Genomic DNA, 22,163 nt, shown 5'->3' with positions numbered 1-22,163 from the left:
CCTAGCATCTATGTTCGGTCGTGTCATTCAACGCCGTCCGATCGCTACGACGTTTAGGTTTGGCCGACCTGTTTTCTGGAATCGAATCGCTCGGAATTCGTCCGGCGATCGAAAAAGCTAAGAATCCTCCTTCATTGTTATTCTCCTTGTGTTGTGACGATGAGACCGTCTGTAGGTCCGAAGTCTCATCGCCGGCATTAGTTTTTCTGAATTCCGGAAATTGTCCGATATTACGGATTAGCGACGTCGGAAACGGCGCTATAGCCCGAGGAGCGCATCACTGCGAATGCACGCTAACAGCTTCGGTTCTATCCCCACTCTTCGCTACAGACGAAATTCTGCGTTCCGTCTGTCGACCAGTCTTGCCAGTGCGGCGCGGCGGTTCGGTCCGGAGCGTGGAGGTAGACGGCGGTGCGTAGTGACTCGGTCCGGACCTACCGTATACCGGCGTAGTGATTATACGAATCGGCACCCGGATTACTTATTTCTATAGCGGCGCGCATTATCAGGTACATACTGAGTGTCATTTTACGGATTTTTACCTTAGAATATTATACTCATTTTTTATTTGCATATTAGTCATGCTTTTTTAGTACCCCTATATTAATTATTTATTAAAATTACGCGTATGTTAATAATAATAATAAACGGTCGTGCACATTTTTGTTGCAATCATCATCGAGTTGACAATAAATTCGGGTGCTAATAATATCATTCACGCGCGTGTTTAATAATAAAATTTAATATTATTTACATTCTTATGTAAATTTCTTTGCTAATATTTTTGTTTACATTATGTCATTAATAACGCGCCAATTTATACCTGATGCAAAATACTTTATTATAAATATATATTTATATACTTATCAGTAATTACATTATACATAATAAATTAAAAAATATTATTTTATTACATAAAAAAAAAGTGTAAATAGTTGCCGACTTGAAACATGCGAGTCTAAAGATCAGTTATCACCGTTCTTCGTACATTTTTTATTTATATAAACATAAATAAACGACAACAAAACGTTAAAAAGACATCTTGATGTTGATCATTATCAAAAATAAAGCGATATAAATAAAATATAAATTTTTCTGGTTACAAAACATTCAATGCAGTTTTTTTTTTTTTTTAAATGATTTAATAGAAAATACTAATGTAATGATAGAAAAGGAAACGTTTGTTGATATTTTTGCTTATGCGTTTTATTAGAAAATCGAAGGCTGATTATAACGTAATTATTATTATCGTCATCCGTATTTCAATTGTTCATTATCGGATCGTATCTCAACGTAAACAAAAACGTTTTCTTCTGTAGTTATTTTTTTCCGCTTCGCGGAGTCTCAAATATGGGGCGCATAATTTTCGAAACATAAAAAATACAAATGAAACTACGGTAGTTATCGTGTCACAAAATCCGTCATATAATATTTTTTTGTAGTCGAAAAAACTACAATATTTTTTTGGAAATAAAATTACGGCAGTTATCGTGTCACAAAAACCGTCATATATAATATTTTTGTACAGTCGAAAAAACAGCAATATTTTTTTTAAGTAAAAATAAGTAAAAGGTATGTTTGTTACTTCACAAATTGATTCTTGATATAATATGTGGCGTTGAGAATGTTAAGGGACAAGGTCAGATTTATATATATTTTGTTTTGTAAGCCTTTATATACATTCTAAAATGTTACATTTGAGATAAATTATATTTTGTTGAGTTCTCCAGACGCCTTATATAAAGTAGGTCAAAAGCAAAATGAGAAATCTGCTATTTACGTAAAAAAAGTATACAGAATTTGTTTCAAAAAAAAAAATCTGCATACATGTATATAAGTAAAAATAATCAGGGCTGTGTAGTCGTTTAAAATTTGACCGACTCCGATTTTAACAATTTTAATAAGATTATTTTTTGCTAGCATATAATCAAATAAAAAAACTACCTTATTAACTTTAATTGACCTTTTATAACGATATATTTAAAAAAGTGAATAAAAAATTTTTTTTAATAAAAAATAAAATATTTGTATTAAAAATAACGATACATTAAAGTAAGTTTGATAAGTATATTCACAAGGAAAATGCTGGTTTCATTGATTTTATTTTGCCAGGTTGACTAAACCGAATCTTAAATCTTAAATTTAATCTTTTTCATTCATGACCCATAAAAAAATAATTACTTCTTATAAGTCAGCTCTTATTTTGCATATGATTATTTTATTATGATATGAAAATAGTTAAAGGAAATTGCGACTCCACAAACCTGGAAATAATGGTAAAAATTCTTTTAAAAATACAATTTTATTTTTGATAAAAAAAATCTCTTTCTATATTTGTTTCCGATTATTGGAAAAAATAGTTTAGCTCGGAGAAAATAATATTTAAAAAATCTTGCATTTATATTTGTTTCAGTAGAAATACATAGTAGGTATTTGTAAAAAAATATATACAAACTCATGCTAATTAGTATATATACTACATATATGTGCATGTTTCTGAATAAAAGTATTTAAAAAACAACTATAATTTAGGTTAAATGTAAAAAAATACAATTTGATATGATATGATTATTTTTGCTTTTGAATACGAAGGTGACAATTTTCCTTGATAATGGTAATAGCGTTTTGTAATCAATGCGACCACTATGTTCATTAAGATATTAAAAAGATGTCGCATATTAACAGATCTTCTACAACTATTTGTGTTATGTAAAGTGATCGCTTGAATTTATGACAAGTAAAAAAACTCAATTTTATATTAAAAATTAAATAAAAACTTTTATTTTATTTTTAACATAAAATAGGGAAACTTGCAAAATAGTTTAATTTATCGTCGCAGTGTGAACGACAGGTCAGTCGTGCCTCTGAAATGGGACATTTTCGTAGCGATCCCTGCATTGCATCATTTGAATTTTGGCGGGCGTCGCGCGACCTTCCGGCTCCCGTTTCGCGAATCGATAAAGCGGAGGTGGGGGGGGGAGCGGGGACGGGAGGGGCGAACTCCGTCGGCGCTTTTCCGAGTCGTTTTGAAATTCGGTATTTCGTATTTTCGCGGCCGGCTCTCTGTGTTTATGTTATTCGGCATCGGGGCGTCGACCGAGACGAAATCGCGCGCCAAATATCGAGTATATAGAGTCCGCAACGCGCGGCGTTTCAACGCGAGTTCGGAATCGACGCGAGAGGGGGGGCGGGGCGGGGGCGGTAGTAGTGGGGGTAAGGAGTAGCAGTTCAGTTTGCGAGCGGGCAGTGGTAGAACCAGCGGCGAGGCGGTCGGACGCTTCGCTCATCGCTCTTGTAGACGCGCAACCCGCCGCGTACGCAAAGTGAGTGCTCAGTCGCTTCGTATATAACGCCGTCGCTCGCGATCGCCGCACCGGCGTTTTGGCGCGTGAAACGAGCCGGCATTCGAGCGCTGACGCTCGGCGCGCGAGCACGTTCGCGCGCGCGCTCTCTCTATTATTGTCACCTCTAATCTGGATCGACGTTTCGTTTCAGCGATCATGAAGATGCACACGATCGAAGCCGAGGAGCCCCTCGCGGCCGACACTTGGGGCTGTATGGATTTCAATCTGGCCGATATGGACGACATCTGGTCGTTCGAGAAGTTTCCATTCTCGCAAATCCTCAAAGAGTTTCCTTTGGACGATTTTCTGGGGGGGGCCGAGTTCGACGACGCGTTCGATCTGGCGCCGGCGGAGCCTAAGGAGATCGTGCATCACGATTGTATGTGGAGTGGGAAGTGCAAGGACAAATCGCACCCCGGAAACGCGACGGCGACGCCCCCGCCGTTGGCGCCGATCGTCTCGCCGGCGCCCGTTCTACCCCCAGAACCTCTTCCGATAGTTCAAGCTCAAGTCGAATCGGTCCCGATCGTCGCGCCGGCGCCCGCGACGCCGGGCAGGAGCCTCTTGATCCGGTCGCCTTCTCCGGTCGTCGAAAAGATCGAGAAGATCGTGATCAAGAGGAGAACGATCGTAGCGCCGTCGCCACCCGTCAGTCCGCGACCTGACACTCCTCAGAGCCTCGACGACGAGGAAGAGGATCGCGTCAACGACGACGACGACGACGAGGACGACGTCGTAGTGCCGGGACGGGTGTACGACGTCGAATCGGAGGAAGAGTACGACGAAGAAGACGAAGGCTACGAGGGATACGAAGAGGAGGAGCTGCGCCACCTTTACTCCGGACCCGCGCGGAACAACGCCGTCGCCTGCGACCACAGCTACACTCGCAAGAACTCCAAGCAGGCGCGGATAGACCTACTCGGCGTGCAGACTCCGTCCGATTCCGGTGAGTCGAACTTTATCAAAATCGAGACCTGTTGCTCCGGGAGCGCCGCGTCGTCTGGGAAAACCGGTCTCCCGTCGGAATGTCGGCTCGCTCGGCGATAACGGGATCGCGGTCGAAATCTAGAACGAAAACGAATCTTCGCGTCGCGTATAATTCGCAGTTGACCTGCGGGAGCCCCCGTAACCGTGAACTTCGCGCGAACTCGCACAAGGCCGCGACGTTCGCGCGGACTCGGCTGCACTTCTTGCCGCATCGCCGATCGTCGCGGTCGAATTCTCGCGCGGGTACCCTGTTATATTTGAGAGGGCGGCTCCATACCATAGCCGTCGTCTTGATGCAAGCAGGCAGATCATATTTAAGGGAGGCGCCCGTGTCGGCGACGCAAACACTATGTTAAACGTCTATCGACTCCGTACGTCTCCCACATTCTCGTTACGCAACGGAAGGCGCGGTCGGCGCGGGCGCGGTCCGGATCGATACTCGCGTTCCTCTCCGGCGCGAAGACGCGCTCTCCGTCCGTCCGACCATTACCTTGCGCACGGTCGAGCCGGGGCGGCTCTCCCGACGAGCGACGACCTACCGCGGAAATCGACCGACGTTGCGTAAGGGCGAGGGCGACGCGACTGCGCAGACTTTTGGCGCGCGGTGACGTCACCGCGGCGGGATCGATGCGTGCAGACGCCCCCGCGCCGAGGTCGTTATCCTGCGGCGGCGGTCTCGACCGCCCACACCCCGATCTAAACTCATTTTTTTTTTTTTTTACTCAACAGAGGAAGAAATCGACGTCGTGTCTCTGGGAGAGAAGAGCGTCGTCGTCGATCAGAAGTCGCGACCCGCCGCGCTTCCGACCAACCCTTCGCCTTCCACCCGCAGATACTTGGCGCACGCGATAGCGGCCGTCGACTCGCGGCAGCCCCAGCCGCAGCCGCGCAAGCGACCGAGAGAGCGCTCCGTCTCTCCTCTGCCTCGCCACCACCGCAAGAGGACCAAGGCGGCTGCGAAACCGCGCTATCAACCCTCGAAGCGTCGCCCTTACTCCTCTAACAACTCCGACTCCGAAGCCGAAAACATCGAGCGGCGTTCGCTTCATAACGACATGGAGCGCATGAGGCGCATCGGCCTCAAAAACCTGTTCGACGAGCTCAAGACCGAAGTACCGACCATCCGACACAAGGAGCGCGCGCCCAAAGTGGTCGTGCTCAGAGAGGCCGCCGTCTTCTGCGAGAAGCTGCAGCGCGAAGAGCGCGAGATGGAGCAGCTCAAAGCCAAGCAGCAGCGGCTGCTCGCGCGAGTGCGCCAGCTGCGGGTGGAGCTGGCGCAGCGCCGCCCCAAGAACGCCTAGACGTCCGGCTTCCGTCCGGAAGGAACCGAAACAAGAAGTCGCCCGGCCGGGCTCGGACCGGGATTCGTCCCCCCGTCGGGACGCAGCGCGGCGCGACGGCGCCCTCGGCTCCGGAGAGCGCTCGGAGGGCGCCGTCGATGCGTTTTGTTTCTCTTTGCGCGTCGACACGATAAGATTTTAGTTTAGCTCGCGCGGGACGCCGCGCGCGGACAGGCCCTCGCGTCGACGCACGTCTTCGGCCGTCCGGCGCGCGTCCGGAATTGTCGATTTTAACCTTCAGGCTGTTATTTGTACATACGCATACGTTATAAGGACTAGATTTGTCGCTTACGCGTCTAACTATAGAACGACTATATTTTTATCATGTGAGCGCGGACCTAATTGTATCCTGGATTTATCGACACTGCTACCTCGCATTTTTTTTAATATCCAGAATAGCGCATTTTTTCGAACAACGCGCGCACTGTATATTATTGTGATTTTTTCGAACTGATTTGATTTTTCGAAACGTCATCTCGCGCGCGTGCGACGGATCGCACGCGACTCGCAAGGCGGCTGCGGTATTGTAATACGAAGCGTGCGGAATAGTAAAGGCGAACATCGAGTTCGTCGTTAATATTCTCAACGCTTCGTACACCTACGCGGCCGCCGAAATTGAAGAATATATAGATTAGTGCGGAATGTGCCTTGTCGTAAGGGATGAAATATATATTTTATTATAAAAAAACTATTAAAACAAACAAAAAAATCCTCGCTGTACAAAAATGATAAAATGCGATAATCTCGACGGAAACTAATGTAAATATTGATATACGCGATGCGCGCGTAAAAATACCAAACGGTCGAGATGTAATATTTAGGTTTAATCGTAGTGTTTTTTATTGATTATTATGTAGCTTTTTTACATAAAACTATTTTTTATATAATGTGTAATCGACGATGGAAATTTGTGATATTCTCGAATATTGTACCTGCATTTAATTGATCGTTTAGTTATTTAGTTGTAATAAGGTTCCATTGAGACCCTGCGTTTTTTTCCTTTATTATTATTATTATTATATATATATATATATATATATACAAACAAACGAACGTATGTTTATATTTTTTCTACTCTTCCGACTCTAAAGTGAGAAATAAATAAAACATACAAGGCACATATCCAGCACTGCCGAATTGGTCGTAGGGGAAAAGCATTTTCGAAAGTAGAAGATTGTATTGTATAAGAAAATGCTCCAATATTGAAAATGTATCCATACGAATATCTTATTTAATTAAAATGTAAAATAACTTTGCAAATTTGTATATTTTTGTTACATTTTTATTATGTACGTATATTATATAACTTGTTTTTTTAAACGTTGATTTGTAATATAATTGAAAGAACGTTGTTTTTTTTTATTGTGTACTTATTGCAATTCTTTAAAAGTTACACCAATCTGTAATAATTGAGTTGAGTTTTTTTGGTTTTGTTCCTTATAAATGTATGTTGATTTAAGATGATATATTAAAATACTAAAATAGAAAATGAATATTATTGACATCCCAAACCATCCTCATATTATTTATTCAAAATACATTAATACACTGAAGCTGTAAACAAGCAATACATATCAAGATAAATTCTTATTATTCTCGATGTCCACGACCATAGACAACATAGTTTGTAATGATGTAATGGACGTGCGCCACGGCCGCATTCGATTCACTGACGTGAAGTTGGCTGTGTTAGTTTGACGTTTGCGATGGCTCTCGTACGCCGCGTTCTGTCGCATCGATTGCCTTTGATCGTGATCCTGGGAGCTACCGGAACCGGAAAGACGAAGCTGTCGATCGAACTAGCTCAGAGGTATCAGACGGAAGTGATTAGCGCAGATTCGATGCAGGTAAGCGGTTCACGCAACTTGACGTATGACATAACCTCAATCGCGCACGTGACTCGTGTTTACGTAGTGAGATTCAATCGATGTAAACAATAACATTAATTCTGCCGGTTCTTGTCTAGATGTTTTTATCGTGTTGTTGTTGTGAGTCTTAATAACACCTGACGTATAATATTTTATGCTATTTAAAGCAGTTGATATTTATTACTTTTTATTAACTAGATTTTTTAAACGCAATTCTTTAATTTTGTACAAAGCGGGCTTATAAAAAATATTTTTCACTGCTGTCTTTTAAAGTAACCGTTCTTCTTCACACTCATCAGTAATTTGTCATCAGTAAAAATATTTAACCACTTCATGCTTTTGAACGAGAAAAAATCCGATCGACGTGCCGATTCGCACCAACCCGAGTGACGCTCGCGTTTTTTAACTTGTCTGCATTACACACGATAAACAAATGAAACACGCTCGCCAGTTGCCACTTAACGCTTTTATTTTTCTACTTTAATTATGTAAAAAAAAATGTAATATAAAATAATAAAACAAAGTAATTATATTTTTGGTTACTTTTTTGTCAAAAAAAAACTCGAGCCGGCTTCTATTTTTATACATATTTATTTTGTTAAACTTTCTTATTTGTACAAAGTAAGCTAAGGAAGTAAAACACTCATTGCTAGACTGCGAGTTATTAACAGTTACATATTTGGACGCTATAATTTATTCTCTTATAATTTACAAAATGTTAATCGGTTTTTATTGCTTTTGACTTCTCAAAAGTGATAATTGTTTTTGCGCTCTCCTATTCAGCAAAATTCGGTTTGAATATACTTTGATTACACTCTTATATTAGAAGTCTATAGTAATATCGGCACCTGGCCTTTTTATTGTGGTAAGGATTAGGTATGTTTTAGTAATTTAGTAATTGTAAAAAAATCGTTCAATCTTTTTTTTTAACAAAATGTTGCGCACGGGTGACCATGATTGACCAATCGACCGCGAAGCTATTTGCAGTCGCCTGCATTTTATTATGTGATATGTCATATCTTGTACTAAGCAAAATAACTATACATATTAAAAATAAAGGAAAATATTAGATAGGATTTATTATCACATTTGTATGAAACAACATTAGATATATCTAGCGATTCCACCACTAGTAGACCACTATCAATAATTTTATTAGTAGTAAATCACGTGCGGGGGAGGGGGTAATCGTCTGGCTCTCTTGATATATATGATCTAAATTATTGCAATTCCTTGTGACAGTGTTCTATTAATTTATTTCGCACTATTTTTCGCATATATTACTCGCGGTGTAGAGCATAATACCTAAAATACTTATGAAAAACTAGAAAGTAAATGTAAGCAAAAGAAGGGCTTACAATGTTTGAAAAGTAATTCATGAATTTTAATTATTGCTAGAAACGGAGTCATTTTTGGGGACTAGAAACGGAGTCATTTTTGGGGAATAGTATATTACATTAATAGATAAACTATTACCTATTTCTGTTCTAATAGTACAAAGGTGCTGATTAATAGTCATTGTTAATGTTACAATTTAATTTAAAAAAATACAAACTTTGAAAGAGGAAAATTAAAAAAATATACATACATATATATATATATATATATAAAGAAGTAGTAATAACAATTTTTATTTAAATATGAAGTTTTATTTTATAATTCGCAATATGTATAAATTATTATTTTTTAATTTTCTCCTATAAATTACTTTTTAATCTATCAAAAACTATGCAATAGAACAAAATGTTTACTTAGCCGTGCAGCGATATTTTTTAGCATCTTTATATACATATTTTTTTTTTAAATATACGAATCCTCCGGGATTTTACGGGTCAATCGGCTCCTGAGAGTAATTGTCGACCTTAAATGGACCTCTCACAACCTAAGTCGTAATAATAGATAACCACCATTGTTCCGTATGAGGTATTGCCAAAAAAATACATTTACCATTTTTGTGCACAAACTTTACAATCGATTCTCCGAGGTCCGTGCACTCTCGCAAGTGCAATGGCCAAATTCAAGGGTAATCATGATATAATATTGGGATACTTTTTTTTATTCGCGTCGACCAATTTTTCACACGTTGCAGTTTTTGTTCCGCGTTGTATGATGTTGTTCTTTTTGTCTATCTGTCGGTTACTATGAGAAAAAAATATATATGCCGGACACGTGTAGAGTTTAATTCGACGCTTAAATTAATCGATGGTGTATCGCTGACCTTCTGCAAATAATAATAAAATTAAAAAAAAAACGAGAGGTATAGTTTGGTAGAGGTTAGTAAACTTTTCAGGTAGGCATGTCGACTTTGTTGTTAGACGGATTTAATTGCGCGAATTGACGTGTGAGATGTTTCGCCGGTTGAAATGTAAACAAAAGATTAAATTAGTGTGATTTAATAAGCGTTGAACAATAAAATTATATAAAATTGAATTAATTTAAAAAATAAATATATCTAATCCATAAAAATTTGTTAACCAAATCCATAAAAATCAGAGGTTTTTTCATACTTATTAATGGTTCAAATAAAAACTAAAATATTCAGTTCCGGTTTCCAATTATTTTAAAATGTTTTTTTTTAAATTTAAATATCATATTTTGAAATTTTAAAATAAATTATTTTACTATTTATGTAGATATCATTTTAGATCAGTTGAAGAATTTTCTTGAAGAGTTAGAATCTGAATATTTTTTAAATGATGTATCTTTCTATTGCATTGTGAGGTGGTTATCAACTTACAATGTACTTTTTCAATTTGTTCAATACTGGAGCCTCTGTAAAATTTCTTAAAGAAAAGAACAAATCGTACCCACAACTGGAAGATAATGATTAATTACGAAATTTAATGCTCCTGACTGATATAAAGAAACATTTATAATGGTTAAACTTCGCGTTCAACCAATATTTAGCATTCAGAAAAAACTGCTACTTTTTTTAGAATAATCTCAAGATAAAACAATTTAATTATTTTCCCCGTATAAAAATCAGATCTCTTGAAGATAATATTAAAAATAATTATTGTCAGATTTCAGATCTGATGAATCTGGATCATAATATCTCATTACTAATTAATCCATTTAAAATGGATTTGAACAGCTGCGAATTTCCGCGCAGATAACCGGGTACCCAACATAAAATATTGTCCGCGTACTTCTGCCAGTCCGCGAATTTATAATTTTTTTTTTATTTTTTGAAAACCGGTAGTTACATTATTCTTAAATTTACTGACTGCGAAATTTTGCTTCCACGCGTAAACGCGTGAACGGATCGTAACGTCATAATAATTTAGAATATTCGGAAACTTGTTGTTGAAAATACTTAAAAAAAATAATCTCAAAACAAAATCCTATCCATCTCAAACTAGTTCAACGCTTATCAAATGAAATATTCCATCTAATCAACTGACTGCTTAGCGTTTTCAGTTTTGATCTTACTGATAAGCCGTAGAACGCCATATGTCGAGCGTTCAACATATTTATTGTAACAAAATTAAAAAAACACACGTCAAACTAATTCGGTTAATTGGTTAATTTTTTCGGTCGATCCCCGGTTTAATTGAGCCGAACCCTGGAGTTACAGACTGGGGTAACCGAGAACCGCTTATGATGGCGAATGGCGATGTTTATCTGACGATGACTGACAGACCGTCGCACAGTGGGGTATTTTTAAAAAATACTGGCTAACATATGTGCTTTATTTTATTTTTCACATAAAACAATATCAGATAAATTATAAAAAAATATATGTAATGATCTGTAGGATAATATAATTTCATCTGATAAATATGCTCTAACATAGTTTATAAAATTATATTTAGTAAATATACAACAAAATCATTAAGGGAAGTTATGGTATAATATATTCATAAAATTGTGCGGCAGTATAATAAAGTGCGGATAATTTATATGAGCAATATATAAAATAAAATGCGCATTTATTTTAAGCTTTTTATAAAATATATGTGCATTAAAATAAATAAGCTGTGCATTAGCGTTGGTGTAGTTTACACATTAACTGTTAAGGCAAAAATGCTCCTTAGGTACGTGTATCGGATCAGTGAATAAATACGATTTTCTGTTACGTAAGATAAGAGCAGAACAAACTTTGTTTCTTTTATAGCATGCAGTACCCATTTGCAAGCATTTCTGATTTTTATAGTTGTCTTAAGTTATCCAGAAGTGTTCAATTATTAACGCAAAACTTTTATGAAACTCATGTATTCTGGTATCAACTTGGAATTAAAGGATAATGCGTAAAAGGATTCAACTTGTTCCGACACTTGATTTTTGAGAGTTCCCACTGTGCGTGGCGCTAATTAGCGTATATGGTAGAAACACGGCTACGAGGTTACATTTGTTTCACAGGGCGTTAATTGTCTTTCTAGTTAGTCTGTTTAATTATTGATATAACCCGGATGATGCAGAATTTAAGTTTTAGTAAGAAAAATGGCCAAATTCCATCACCGAGACCATCGTACGCCCTTCGTTAATTTTTTGGGTCTACGTGACGATTGCCAACGTTCTTTAGTTGGCTTAATTTATTGCAAATTATTTTTTATCAGATTCGTGCCTTTTAATTAGCAAGTTTTGAGTTCATTGTTTTATTAGTAAACACCTTACACTTATTAAATGGATTTTTTAAAAACAATTACCGTCCTTCTTCTTTTCGTTACACTCACGTTTTTCGATTAAATATTTAATAAAAAAAGTTAGTAAAAGGCAGAGAAAAGTCCTTCCTTTTAGATTAATATTCGACTTACACAGAAAAAACAGTATGTTCCTTAATTGTTGGTTCTACATCTTCTCTTTTAATAATAAAAAATCTGTTGCCTCCAGTAAAGATCTGGCTCAACAAAACTAGTGAAGTCGGAATTTCGAAAACCTAAGAATTTTTCACAATAACTACGCAGACTTTAATTGTCATCAATTACCACAACATAAAAACTCTAATCCCTTTTTTATAAGCTTAAATTTTTTATAAATCTAATGTAAGTATCCTTTGTAATTATCAGACAGTCGCCTTCAAATAGCCACATTGGAATCTACGCTTTTACTAAATAATGTGCTGGAGAAGGAGCTCAACAATAACACGATTGGTTATAAATTGATCTTCTCTCACATTGTTCAAGCTTCTCCAAAATACTAATATAAAATATGTGATACTTAATAATAACACAATCAAGTATGCAAACCAGAAACTCAATAAGCTAAACACGAAAACAGAAACAGTGTATTTCTTTAAAGTCACACTGAAAGTGTATTCATTTAAAAGGCACTACTGTATTCATTCACTTATTTTTAACAGAATGTCTTTGCATCTTGTGTCAAATTTAAAAAATATATAGAAATGGTTATGTCAATATGAACCGCATTGCACGCACTGCATAATTTGTCATTATATACATACATATGTGAATATATGATATATGTAAAATTAATAACAAAAAAAATTGTTTACTCTTATCAACGGTAAGTTTCTTTCAATGTTACAATATGACGTGATCAATTTAACTTGCTACTAGAACATGTATTTGATGTGATAATTACTGCAAAATATGCCATTATATGTAGCAAAACGTATAATAATTTGTATGACCATATTTGGACCGCTATACAGTAAGTGTTGTTATAATATAAACATTCAGTGACTCGCAGATAGATAAAATTGTTCTCAAATGTTCATTTGATATGATTCATGTAGTTCCATTGATGCTATCATATATCACCATTCATTTCTATAGTGCGGAACAAGCATTTTTTTACCTACACTTTTATCAATGTTTTATCAATGCTGCATTGTAGTAGGCTCTCAAATTCATCTCGAAGATTGAGTTGAGCTTAATGTCTGACTTCTACGCTTGGATGCGAATCTCTTGTATTTTAAAGTGAAAATTCTGATAAAAGTTCGAATTGATTTTATATGGCAGCGTTCTGCTTAAAATATGATTTGAGAAAAGGGAGTAGATCAACGTCCCTATGTTCTTTGTATTTAGTATATATCATATTAAACTATATTTAATCTAAATTATGTAAGTCTGGCAATAAGGGATCGTATTTGCTTGAATCAGAGATGATATTTGTATGGTACGATTATCTTTAAAAGTGCACATTCTTTCAATATTTCTGTTGATACGATAGATTCATTTTTAGCATTAAATGCTTACGGCAAAGATATGCATAATTCTATGGTTTTGTAATGAGTCATCCATTTATTTTTAAACGCAAGGGACAAATCCTCTAGTTTTAATGATTCTTACACAACTTATTGCAACGCGACGATTATATGTTGTCCCGACACTATCTCTTTATATTTTAAAGTAGACCTATTTCATACTTGCATGTGTTACGACCTGTGTTATAGTCAAAGAGTAAATCTTATAAATATTAAGTGAGTAATCAGCTTCGCCTGTTTTTCTCATAATTTTCTCATTATGCTATTTTATTGGAAAACTTACATCAAGTATAAAAAAATTGAAATGAAGAGAAAAGTTCTTAATGTATATATTTTGATATAAATATATATTTAAAGACTACTTAAAATTATACTCTTACTTAGATTATTATTTGCTATTTTTATAAATACTAATGGTTCTAATTGAATAAACATGCTTAGTTTAATTAAGCTATTATTCTTATATGTACATTCATAGATGTATGAGGTTTTTCAGAAATAGCACATAAAATATAACATTACTCAAAGTGTCTTAACAAATATACACTGGCGTAGTTGGGAGGGGGGGGGGGGATGCCCCGGGCGGTACTAGCTTGGGGGTGGCATTTTCGCGATGGAGGGAGCGCTCGTGTAGTGTGTTTCTTAAACTGAATGCGCTAAGAAATATATATTCACAGTTAAACAAATGCTGATTTTATGAGCCGGTCAGTAATAAAATACCGAAAAATAATGAAATGCCCTATAACCATTAACATATTTTATCAAACTTAAAAACTGTTTTGCATATTTTTTAAATGCATATAATATGCGTAGCGGGGGTGGGGGGGGGGGGGTAGGTAATAGAGGCCTACTGCCTTGGAATGTTTTCACATATTGAAGACATGCATAAAGTTACAGAAATTTATTATCAGATTGTCAGATAATTGTATGGGGGGGAGGGGGAAGTTAAGGATCACTCCGGGCGGCAAAAACCCTAGCTACGTCACTGTAGACAATTGTTAGAAATATGCACGTTTAAGGTTTCTAACCCTAAGGGGTGTGACTTCGCAGCCAGTAAGACTGGCTGGTGATAATTTACTGTATAATATTACATATATTGTAATAAACTATGGTGGGCGAATATCGCTTTTCTCCAAGAGCTGGTGGAGGGATGTCTCTGATGATGTATTTGTGGCAGCATCGGTGTAGTCGATGTCCGTTTCTCTCTAAAAGTCTGCCTCTCCTTGATCGTCTCCGGGAGTCTCTGACAGTCCTTGGCCGTGTGGTCCATCGTCTTTGACCGTAGGGCCTCTCATAGGAAACCAGCCTTAAGTATCAAGGGTTGTAAAGCTCGCTGATAAATCACAACCATCTAGCCAATTGTTGCACTCGTTTATTCGACCAATGAAATATGTTCACATCTCTAGAAAGTGACATTTGCTTGATGGATATATTTAGAGGGCGAATTGTGCAACGGGTTAAATGGTCTTCCGATGGTTTTGTTTCTGCGACCGTTACGCAACAAAGAAATATTCTCTATGCATCGGAGAGTAATTACAACGTGTTATTTATGTGTTGCCATTTTTTTCTCTGGACGTAACGAGGGCTTTTGTGTGATCCGTTTAGTTACACTCTTTTGTCACGTTCGTCTTTATTATTGCCGTGGTTTAGGTGATTAAGTGCGCGAGTTTCAAGAAGTAGAACTCCCACACATACACGTAATTGTCTTCTTTAAGTTGAGAAGTGCAGGCTATAAAGAATGGCAAATAATTAATATGTCAACCGCCATGGTGTTCACCGGTATGGCATTGCGCCATGGTTTGTACCGGTGCCCGATAAAGTTTGCTTACAAAAAAAATTGTATGTACCATAAGTTATTTTCATGGTAGAATTTAACACCAAATGTACCCGACATGGTATATTCCATTCGAAGCATACCATAAAACTAACATTCTTAGAAAAATAAATATTTTTGAAGCAGTATTATTAAAGGCTATGGTTTAAATTACAGTATTGCAGTAAACATACTATATGTATGTATTTTTGTACATAAATTACAATGCCTGGAAAATATCACACACCGAAATATCGATATTTTTATTGAGTCATTATTGATAATTAAGTTAAAATATAATTAACTATATATTTGTTAAAAATATTATTGCCTTGACTTCATCAAATACCATTATATAAATGACGAAGTTAAAGCAACAACATTTCATCAGCACTCGTTAAATTAATTCGTAGTCATCGTTGGAGGTACACCTAGATAGATGATCGACTGAACCATTAAGAATTTTATTGAAATACGCCAAGGACGACAGGTTGAATTCCATTTAAGTAATGTGTTACGTATTCTAGAAATCATCGTACCTATAGGCTTGAATATTAAATACGTCACATATGTCGAACCGTTTAGAATTGATTAAAACTTACCTTAAAAAATACTAATCGTCTTATTTACAGACACATTTTTGAGATCTTATTCTTTGAACGTTATCTAGAGTGTTTTGCAGCTGATACCGACATAGTATTTAATTATCATAATCTTCCAAGAACACGCTTTTACCGGTTGATTCATTGTCCACACACACACATATAGGCGCATTGTGAAGAACTCTCCAAAGTTACCGCCGTCTTCTCTGAGTTAAGTTAACGCTTATAATTGTGAAAGTTTCTACATGGACCGAGGGTGTCGGCTCTCTTCTCTCGTGCTCTCCTCGTTCAGGGCCAAGGGTGGGGCCCAGACAACAAGTTGGCACGAGAGCCAACAATAACTGTGCATTAATTAAACTTAATGTCACGCTTTGTGAACCCCTTCTCGGATTGAGCCTAGCTGCGCATTGGCGGCGGATAACGACTTTGGTTTGCTATTATGCTTTTTGCAAGTCTACCGAGATCGACTTGATTTGATCTAATTACACCACTGCAACTGCACTACCTGATTTTGAACGAGTCAAATAGTGCAGGACAAACTGGGGCTACAATATTTAAAAAAAAAAAATGTATTCCAATTTTTAATAAAAAAATATCTTGATAATTAAAAAAAACAGTTGTTGAACTGTACATTTTTTTTATTGTTAAAATTTTTTTTATACATACGTCAACAACCATCTTCATCAGTAAATCGAAAAAATGTATCTGCAGGAACTATAATAGACTTTGTCTCAAATTTTTTACTACATTAGCTTGTCGGTTAACATTTGCATTCTAGTGTATCAGTGTCGTTTTAAGTTAAGGTGTTATTTAGTCATTTAATAATATTTGTTTGCTATATCACTGAGCTTTTCAATCTATTGGGTTCAACTTTCTGTTTTTGTATTAAGTGTTCTATTTTTTTAATTAAATAGTATTTAAAATTTGACTCGATGTCGATATTACACCATTTAAACGCCAGAGACATTCCCCAGAGTCACTTTTTATTATTTTTTCTTTAAAAAAATATTATTTTTTTAAACATACATATGACTGTGTTAACGCAAATATGGTATAGATATTACTGTAAAAATATAACGAGAAACGTATATTCTAATAAGAAAATAGATAAAACAATCAAAATTTTAAGAGAAATAAAAATTGCTTGAATAATCAGTTGCAAATTAAATTTTCAAACAAAAAAATGCCAAATTTCTTTGTATCTCTATATAAAAGAATCCCTCCTAGATCGTGCGGAAGAAGACAAATAGTTGAATTTGGTTACAAGTTTGAGACATTGCTTTCTATATTGAGTTCGTGAAAAAGATACTTTTTATTTTTATATAAACTAAATGAGTAAAAGTCATTTTGTATAATATTTGTATCAGCTCATTAAATATATAAACAGATATCAACGTTGAGATTAAATTAGTATTATAAAAAAAATCTTCTATGAAATAATTAACTTTTTCAAAGTGACTCTGTTAAATAAAACGAAGTATTTTACATATTTTCCTATCTAAAAAATATTCACGCCGATAAAACACCTCGCATGTAACAAACAACACAAAAACAAAATTAAATGTGTAGTTTGAACAATTATATCTGATTTTTGTGAACTCGGTACATTAACCATGCTATTTATACGTGTAATAAAATTATAATAATTCAAATATACATGTACGTTTCATGTGCGTCACTGATGTGTAACTGGAGTATGTGCGATCGCCAGTTGTGTGTAGACAGAACAAGGGTCAAGTGGGCTTAGGAGAGGGGTGGTTACTTTTGAGTGTTAATGCGTTGCTATGACCATTTATTTATGGACAGCACCGAAATATAAAGACGTCCACAGAATCACCCACCCTCTTTTAGTGTCAGATTATAGGGGGTTTGAATGTTTTCTACTAGCGGTCATGTTTTTTTTATCTTAAGGATAATGTACGTAATGCATACATTGTAGCAGCTGGAATTATACTCTAAAATGCTAAGAAATCAGATAGCTGTAATGCGGACTTATTTTTGTATTATGTTATGGAAAGATTTAAAGATAAATAAATGTGCATGGAGACTATTATATTTTTAATAGCATATTATCTAGACACGTTAGCAGAAAAGAGAATAATATAATATATCAACAATATCAATCAATCAATCAACGCCAGCACGATAAGATATGATGGGTCTTGACGTTCTCCAAGAACTTCCTTCACCTCTTCCTGATTTGCGTCAGACTTCTCCAGCTGCTACTGCACTGACATCCCTCGTCACATTAACCAACCACCGAATTTTCGATCTACTGATCGATGTACAACCACCAGGTTTGTTGTGTTGAATTTTAGCAAACCAACCCGAGGAAGATGAACCTCGGAAGAGGCTGTAGAACACAACACATTTATTGGCAGTTTATAATTTAAAAAATATGCTAAGCATTTTGTGCAATGATCTAGTAGTTTTGATTAATATATTACCAAAGACATACAAATTTATTTACACATTTGAAAGTATACTCGTTTATATGTATGTTTTATGATTATGCTCAGGCATATCATTTTTACATTGCTTTATTTCTGTTATTATTGCTATAAAAGATTACTCTCATTTCTTATGTGAAGCATTATTTATTTTTTGTTGTAAATTACAATCGTTAGCCCAAAGTTTATGGCCATCATGTCGCATTGGAGAAACCTGTCTATTCATGATGGTCAGATTTGTAAAGTCGTGGTTCTGAAATGGTGCTTATCAGTAAAATCATAAATATTTGTATGTACATGAGTATAAAAATATACATATTAATTTATTAAAAAATAAATAAAAAGCATATTTTTTTATATTTATCACAACTAAAAAAAACGTTAAGACAAATTAGAATGCATAATTATTTTTTGCTGGGCAAAATAATTTTTTAGATTAGGCATTTAGGTACGAACCAGATAGACTATTTCTAACTTTTTTGCTGAATATTTTTGCCATTGACAATACTCGCTCGCTTTCCGTTGATGTTGGCTTTTTATGAGCAAAGATTTATATAAAATATTTAAATTTTGAGTTCGCTTGAGTTAAATTATATGTCAACAAACGTCCGATGTATATGCAAAGAAAAGTTTAATTCACGGTATATTATTATGAATATGGCTAACGTACCAGAAAAAAATTGGCTAAGTTTTTTAACACTACAAATATGTAAAATGGTATAAAATATCACATTCATTCAAGGAAGTATATTTCAAATATTTATTTAGATAAAAGTTTCATTGATAAATATTTTTATATGACGACAAACAAGCAATTATTTATCAATGACTTTTTACAGACATACTACACGAGTTTCCATGTCCAATTGCAAAATTCCTACCACACAGAGTCGTACGTGACATGTCAGCAAACGATCTTATCGTCTAATTGAAGAGCGTGATGGTTTATTTCTAAAAAAAATATACAAGTTCACAAACTGACATATTGATTTTTTTAGAATTTCCCAACTTTTATCATTTTATGTGGTTGGGATATATATACTATTATATATATTTTTACTAGCTAACGAGGTCAACGTTTGTGTCAAACACGCGTATCTTTGATACCCTTTGTCAAAATAATAGTTTCCTCGCGATCCGTACGACAAACAATGATAAATCGGCGGATACGTTTGCCATGTTTATAAATATATAATTTTTCTATGAATGGAGCAGCTTGACCCGTGATAAACTGCGTTTTTTAACGTATGTGTTAGCTCAAAGCATATTGCTATGATTAGTAAAATAAACTGGTTAGTAGTAACTCTGGTACTTCATAAGTGCTAATGTCTCACGCTAGAATCCGTTAGAAAACGTAAAATAATATTGTGATTGTGTAACGTAAAAATGGCATAAAAAAATTCGTTAAACTTCCACTGAAACTAATTAAAATGTGTGCAACAATTGTCACGTTTAATTGGTTGTATGTTAACAAGCTTACCTAAAATCTTTTAACATATACACAAAAGGAAATGTTTGCCTTTGTTACTAATTGGTAAAAGCTATGTTTTGTAATTATATGTGCTTTTTATAACTAACGTACAAACAAATAAAAATCTACCTTACATGAGAAATTGTTTGATTGAAGATGTAATTAAATTATTTTTTAATGTACATAAATGTATCGAGGTTTTAGTAGTTAGTTACTAAGTAATTAGATTTCTTTATACAGTTTAATTGCTTTCATGACGATTCTAATTGTTCTTGATCTGTCTTAATGTTATCAAAATAACAAAAGTTAAGTGTCACTTTTAGACAAATACTATACAGATACATTTACAAAACAATGGGTTTTTATTACATTTCCGACACATGATGCTCAGTTATAAATTAACTTAATATTTACTATAATAATTAATTGTAAGTGTTTTAAGAATGGCATTAAAACTCATCAAATGACAATGGTTTGGCTTAACATAACATTAAAAATCGGTAGAACACTCTTTCGAAAGCCATCAATTAGCACAATTAATTCCTTAATCCCCTTTCTTCTTAAGTTTCGAAGTTAACTTAGAGAAAAATATGAATGGCCTCACATCGAATACAAATTGTTTGAAATATCCTTTGTAATTATCGGACAGTCGCCTAACTTGAAACCAGCTAAGGAGGTGGAGCTAAAAATGAATGCAATTTTTGTATAAGTATTTGTCAATAAAAATATTGATTTTTACACTATACTTTTGGCATGCTTCTAGTATAAAATACATTTCATAATAACTTTTATATATTTTTTAATTAAATAGTCTTAAAATTTTATTTGTCACAGATCGATTCTTTGATAATAAATAGTTCACCATTTCAACAATCTATGTGTTTTTTTAAAAAAAAGTTCTGTCTTAGGTCACACGTTTATTTTTATGTAGAATTATTAATACATTTATTTAGTTATAAATTAGTAATAAACGTGCAACAATGCTTGAATTACTAAAATGTGAGGTTTGACGTGAAGCAGCTGCTTCCTCGGTATTTTAATCATCAGTCGTTGCTTTGGCGCAGCTCCGTTTGAAGCGAGTTCTGGTGAATGGTTCTCGGATTCCAATCGGCAGTAACTGGTAAAAATAATTGATTATGATACCCATCGGAAGCTTATATGTGCTTGTTAGAGATAAATGAGGCGTGCAGCAATTGCGTCGATTTGCCTTTTTTTCATTTTAATTTGCCGCATTTTACCTGCTTTCGTCATTATCGCAGTAATAATTTTGTGTTTATAAATACACTCAATGTTGTATAATGTCATCTACATAACAAATGTACTACGACTAATTACATTTTGGTTTATTGCGCTTTTAACGTTTATGCGGAACGAATCCTTTCTTACGGTCAATGCGTATTTATGCAAAGGTTTTTTATATCCGGTTGGGTTATCGCAACAAATAAATTTTCAATGTGTATTAGAATAAACTAATAAAATAAAATATTATCTTGAGATCATTCACTTATAACTCACTCATAAGGAAGCAACTATAATATATTAACTTATTTTGAAACAAGGATTGGTTCTAATAATTTTATTATTTTATAACTACTTTACAAATTTTTTATATATGGTTTAGATTCCTACATTAAATTTTGTTTTTGTACTTTTTGATCACTCTTTGATTATTTTATTGCTGTGTGAAACAATTATAAGGATACAAACTCATCCAAGACTAGAGCTTTAGAATATAATTAGAACGGAAATTTTTGGTTGATGATATATTTTAAACTCTAGTTAGACTAAACCAAGATACGAAAGAGGAACGCTCCTTTTAAAATACAACATATGGTTTTTGCCGAAAAAAAAGCTAGAATTTAATGGTAAATATTTTTTAATCGGCTTAAGCATTGGCAATTAAAGATCACTAATATTTTCCTATAGGTAGTGACGGTAAATAAAACTACAGAGACTATGTTACCAGAACTTGTTACTTCATACAAACCATTTGGAAAACACATTTTAAACTCTTCCAAGGGAGCTAATTAAAGCATAACCCAAATATAGGTAAATTTATAACGGAGATAATAGTCCACTGACTTATTTTACATCAAAATAATTGCAAAACGAAGTATCT

At 35.3% G+C, this 22,163-nt stretch overlaps 2 protein-coding genes across 3 annotated transcripts in view; both read left to right on the top strand.

Moving 5' to 3' along the window:
* The first annotated feature begins 358 nt into the window (after positions 1–358).
* Positions 359–7,022, top strand: Myc (bHLH transcription factor Myc). 2 transcript variants are annotated; one of them, XM_088205629.1, is made up of 3 exons: positions 359–509; positions 3,496–4,290; positions 5,061–7,022. In XM_088205629.1, the coding sequence occupies exons 2-3, from the start codon at positions 3,501–3,503 to the stop codon at positions 5,630–5,632; spliced, it is 1,362 nt and encodes a 453-aa protein (XP_088061755.1). In that variant the 5' UTR covers positions 359–509; positions 3,496–3,500; the 3' UTR covers positions 5,633–7,022. The 2 variants fall into 2 exon arrangements, with proteins under 2 accessions (XP_088061755.1, XP_088061757.1); XM_088205631.1 differs by lacking the exon at positions 359–509 and adding an exon at positions 3,213–3,323.
* A 335-nt stretch (positions 7,023–7,357) lies between these two features.
* The window catches only part of LOC148237587 (tRNA dimethylallyltransferase), a 336,763-nt gene continuing 321,957 nt past the window's right edge, over positions 7,358–22,163 (top strand). Inside the window, exon 1 of the mRNA XM_088205628.1 lies at positions 7,358–7,518. Within this exon, the coding sequence (XP_088061754.1) occupies positions 7,378–7,518 (141 nt within the window). The 5' untranslated portion in view covers positions 7,358–7,377. The remainder of the gene's footprint in view (positions 7,519–22,163) is intronic.

The sequence above is a fragment of the Plectrocnemia conspersa genome, unplaced genomic scaffold (genome assembly GCF_051122295.1).
Source record: "Plectrocnemia conspersa isolate PC_06_02 unplaced genomic scaffold, ASM5112229v1 ptg000002l, whole genome shotgun sequence".
Taxonomy (NCBI): domain Eukaryota; kingdom Metazoa; phylum Arthropoda; class Insecta; order Trichoptera; family Polycentropodidae; genus Plectrocnemia; species Plectrocnemia conspersa.
Note: the sequence above shows the minus strand (reverse complement) of the source record. Positions and strands in the feature narration are given on the sequence as shown.

Coding starts and splice junctions, on each gene's coding strand:
- Myc (XM_088205629.1), top strand. CDS start 3,501: ATGAAGATGCACACGATCGAAGCCGAGGAGCCCCTCGCGGCCGACACT. Junction 4,291..5,060: donor GCAGACTCCGTCCGATTCCG/GTGAGTCGAACT, acceptor TTTACTCAACAG/AGGAAGAAATCGACGTCGTG.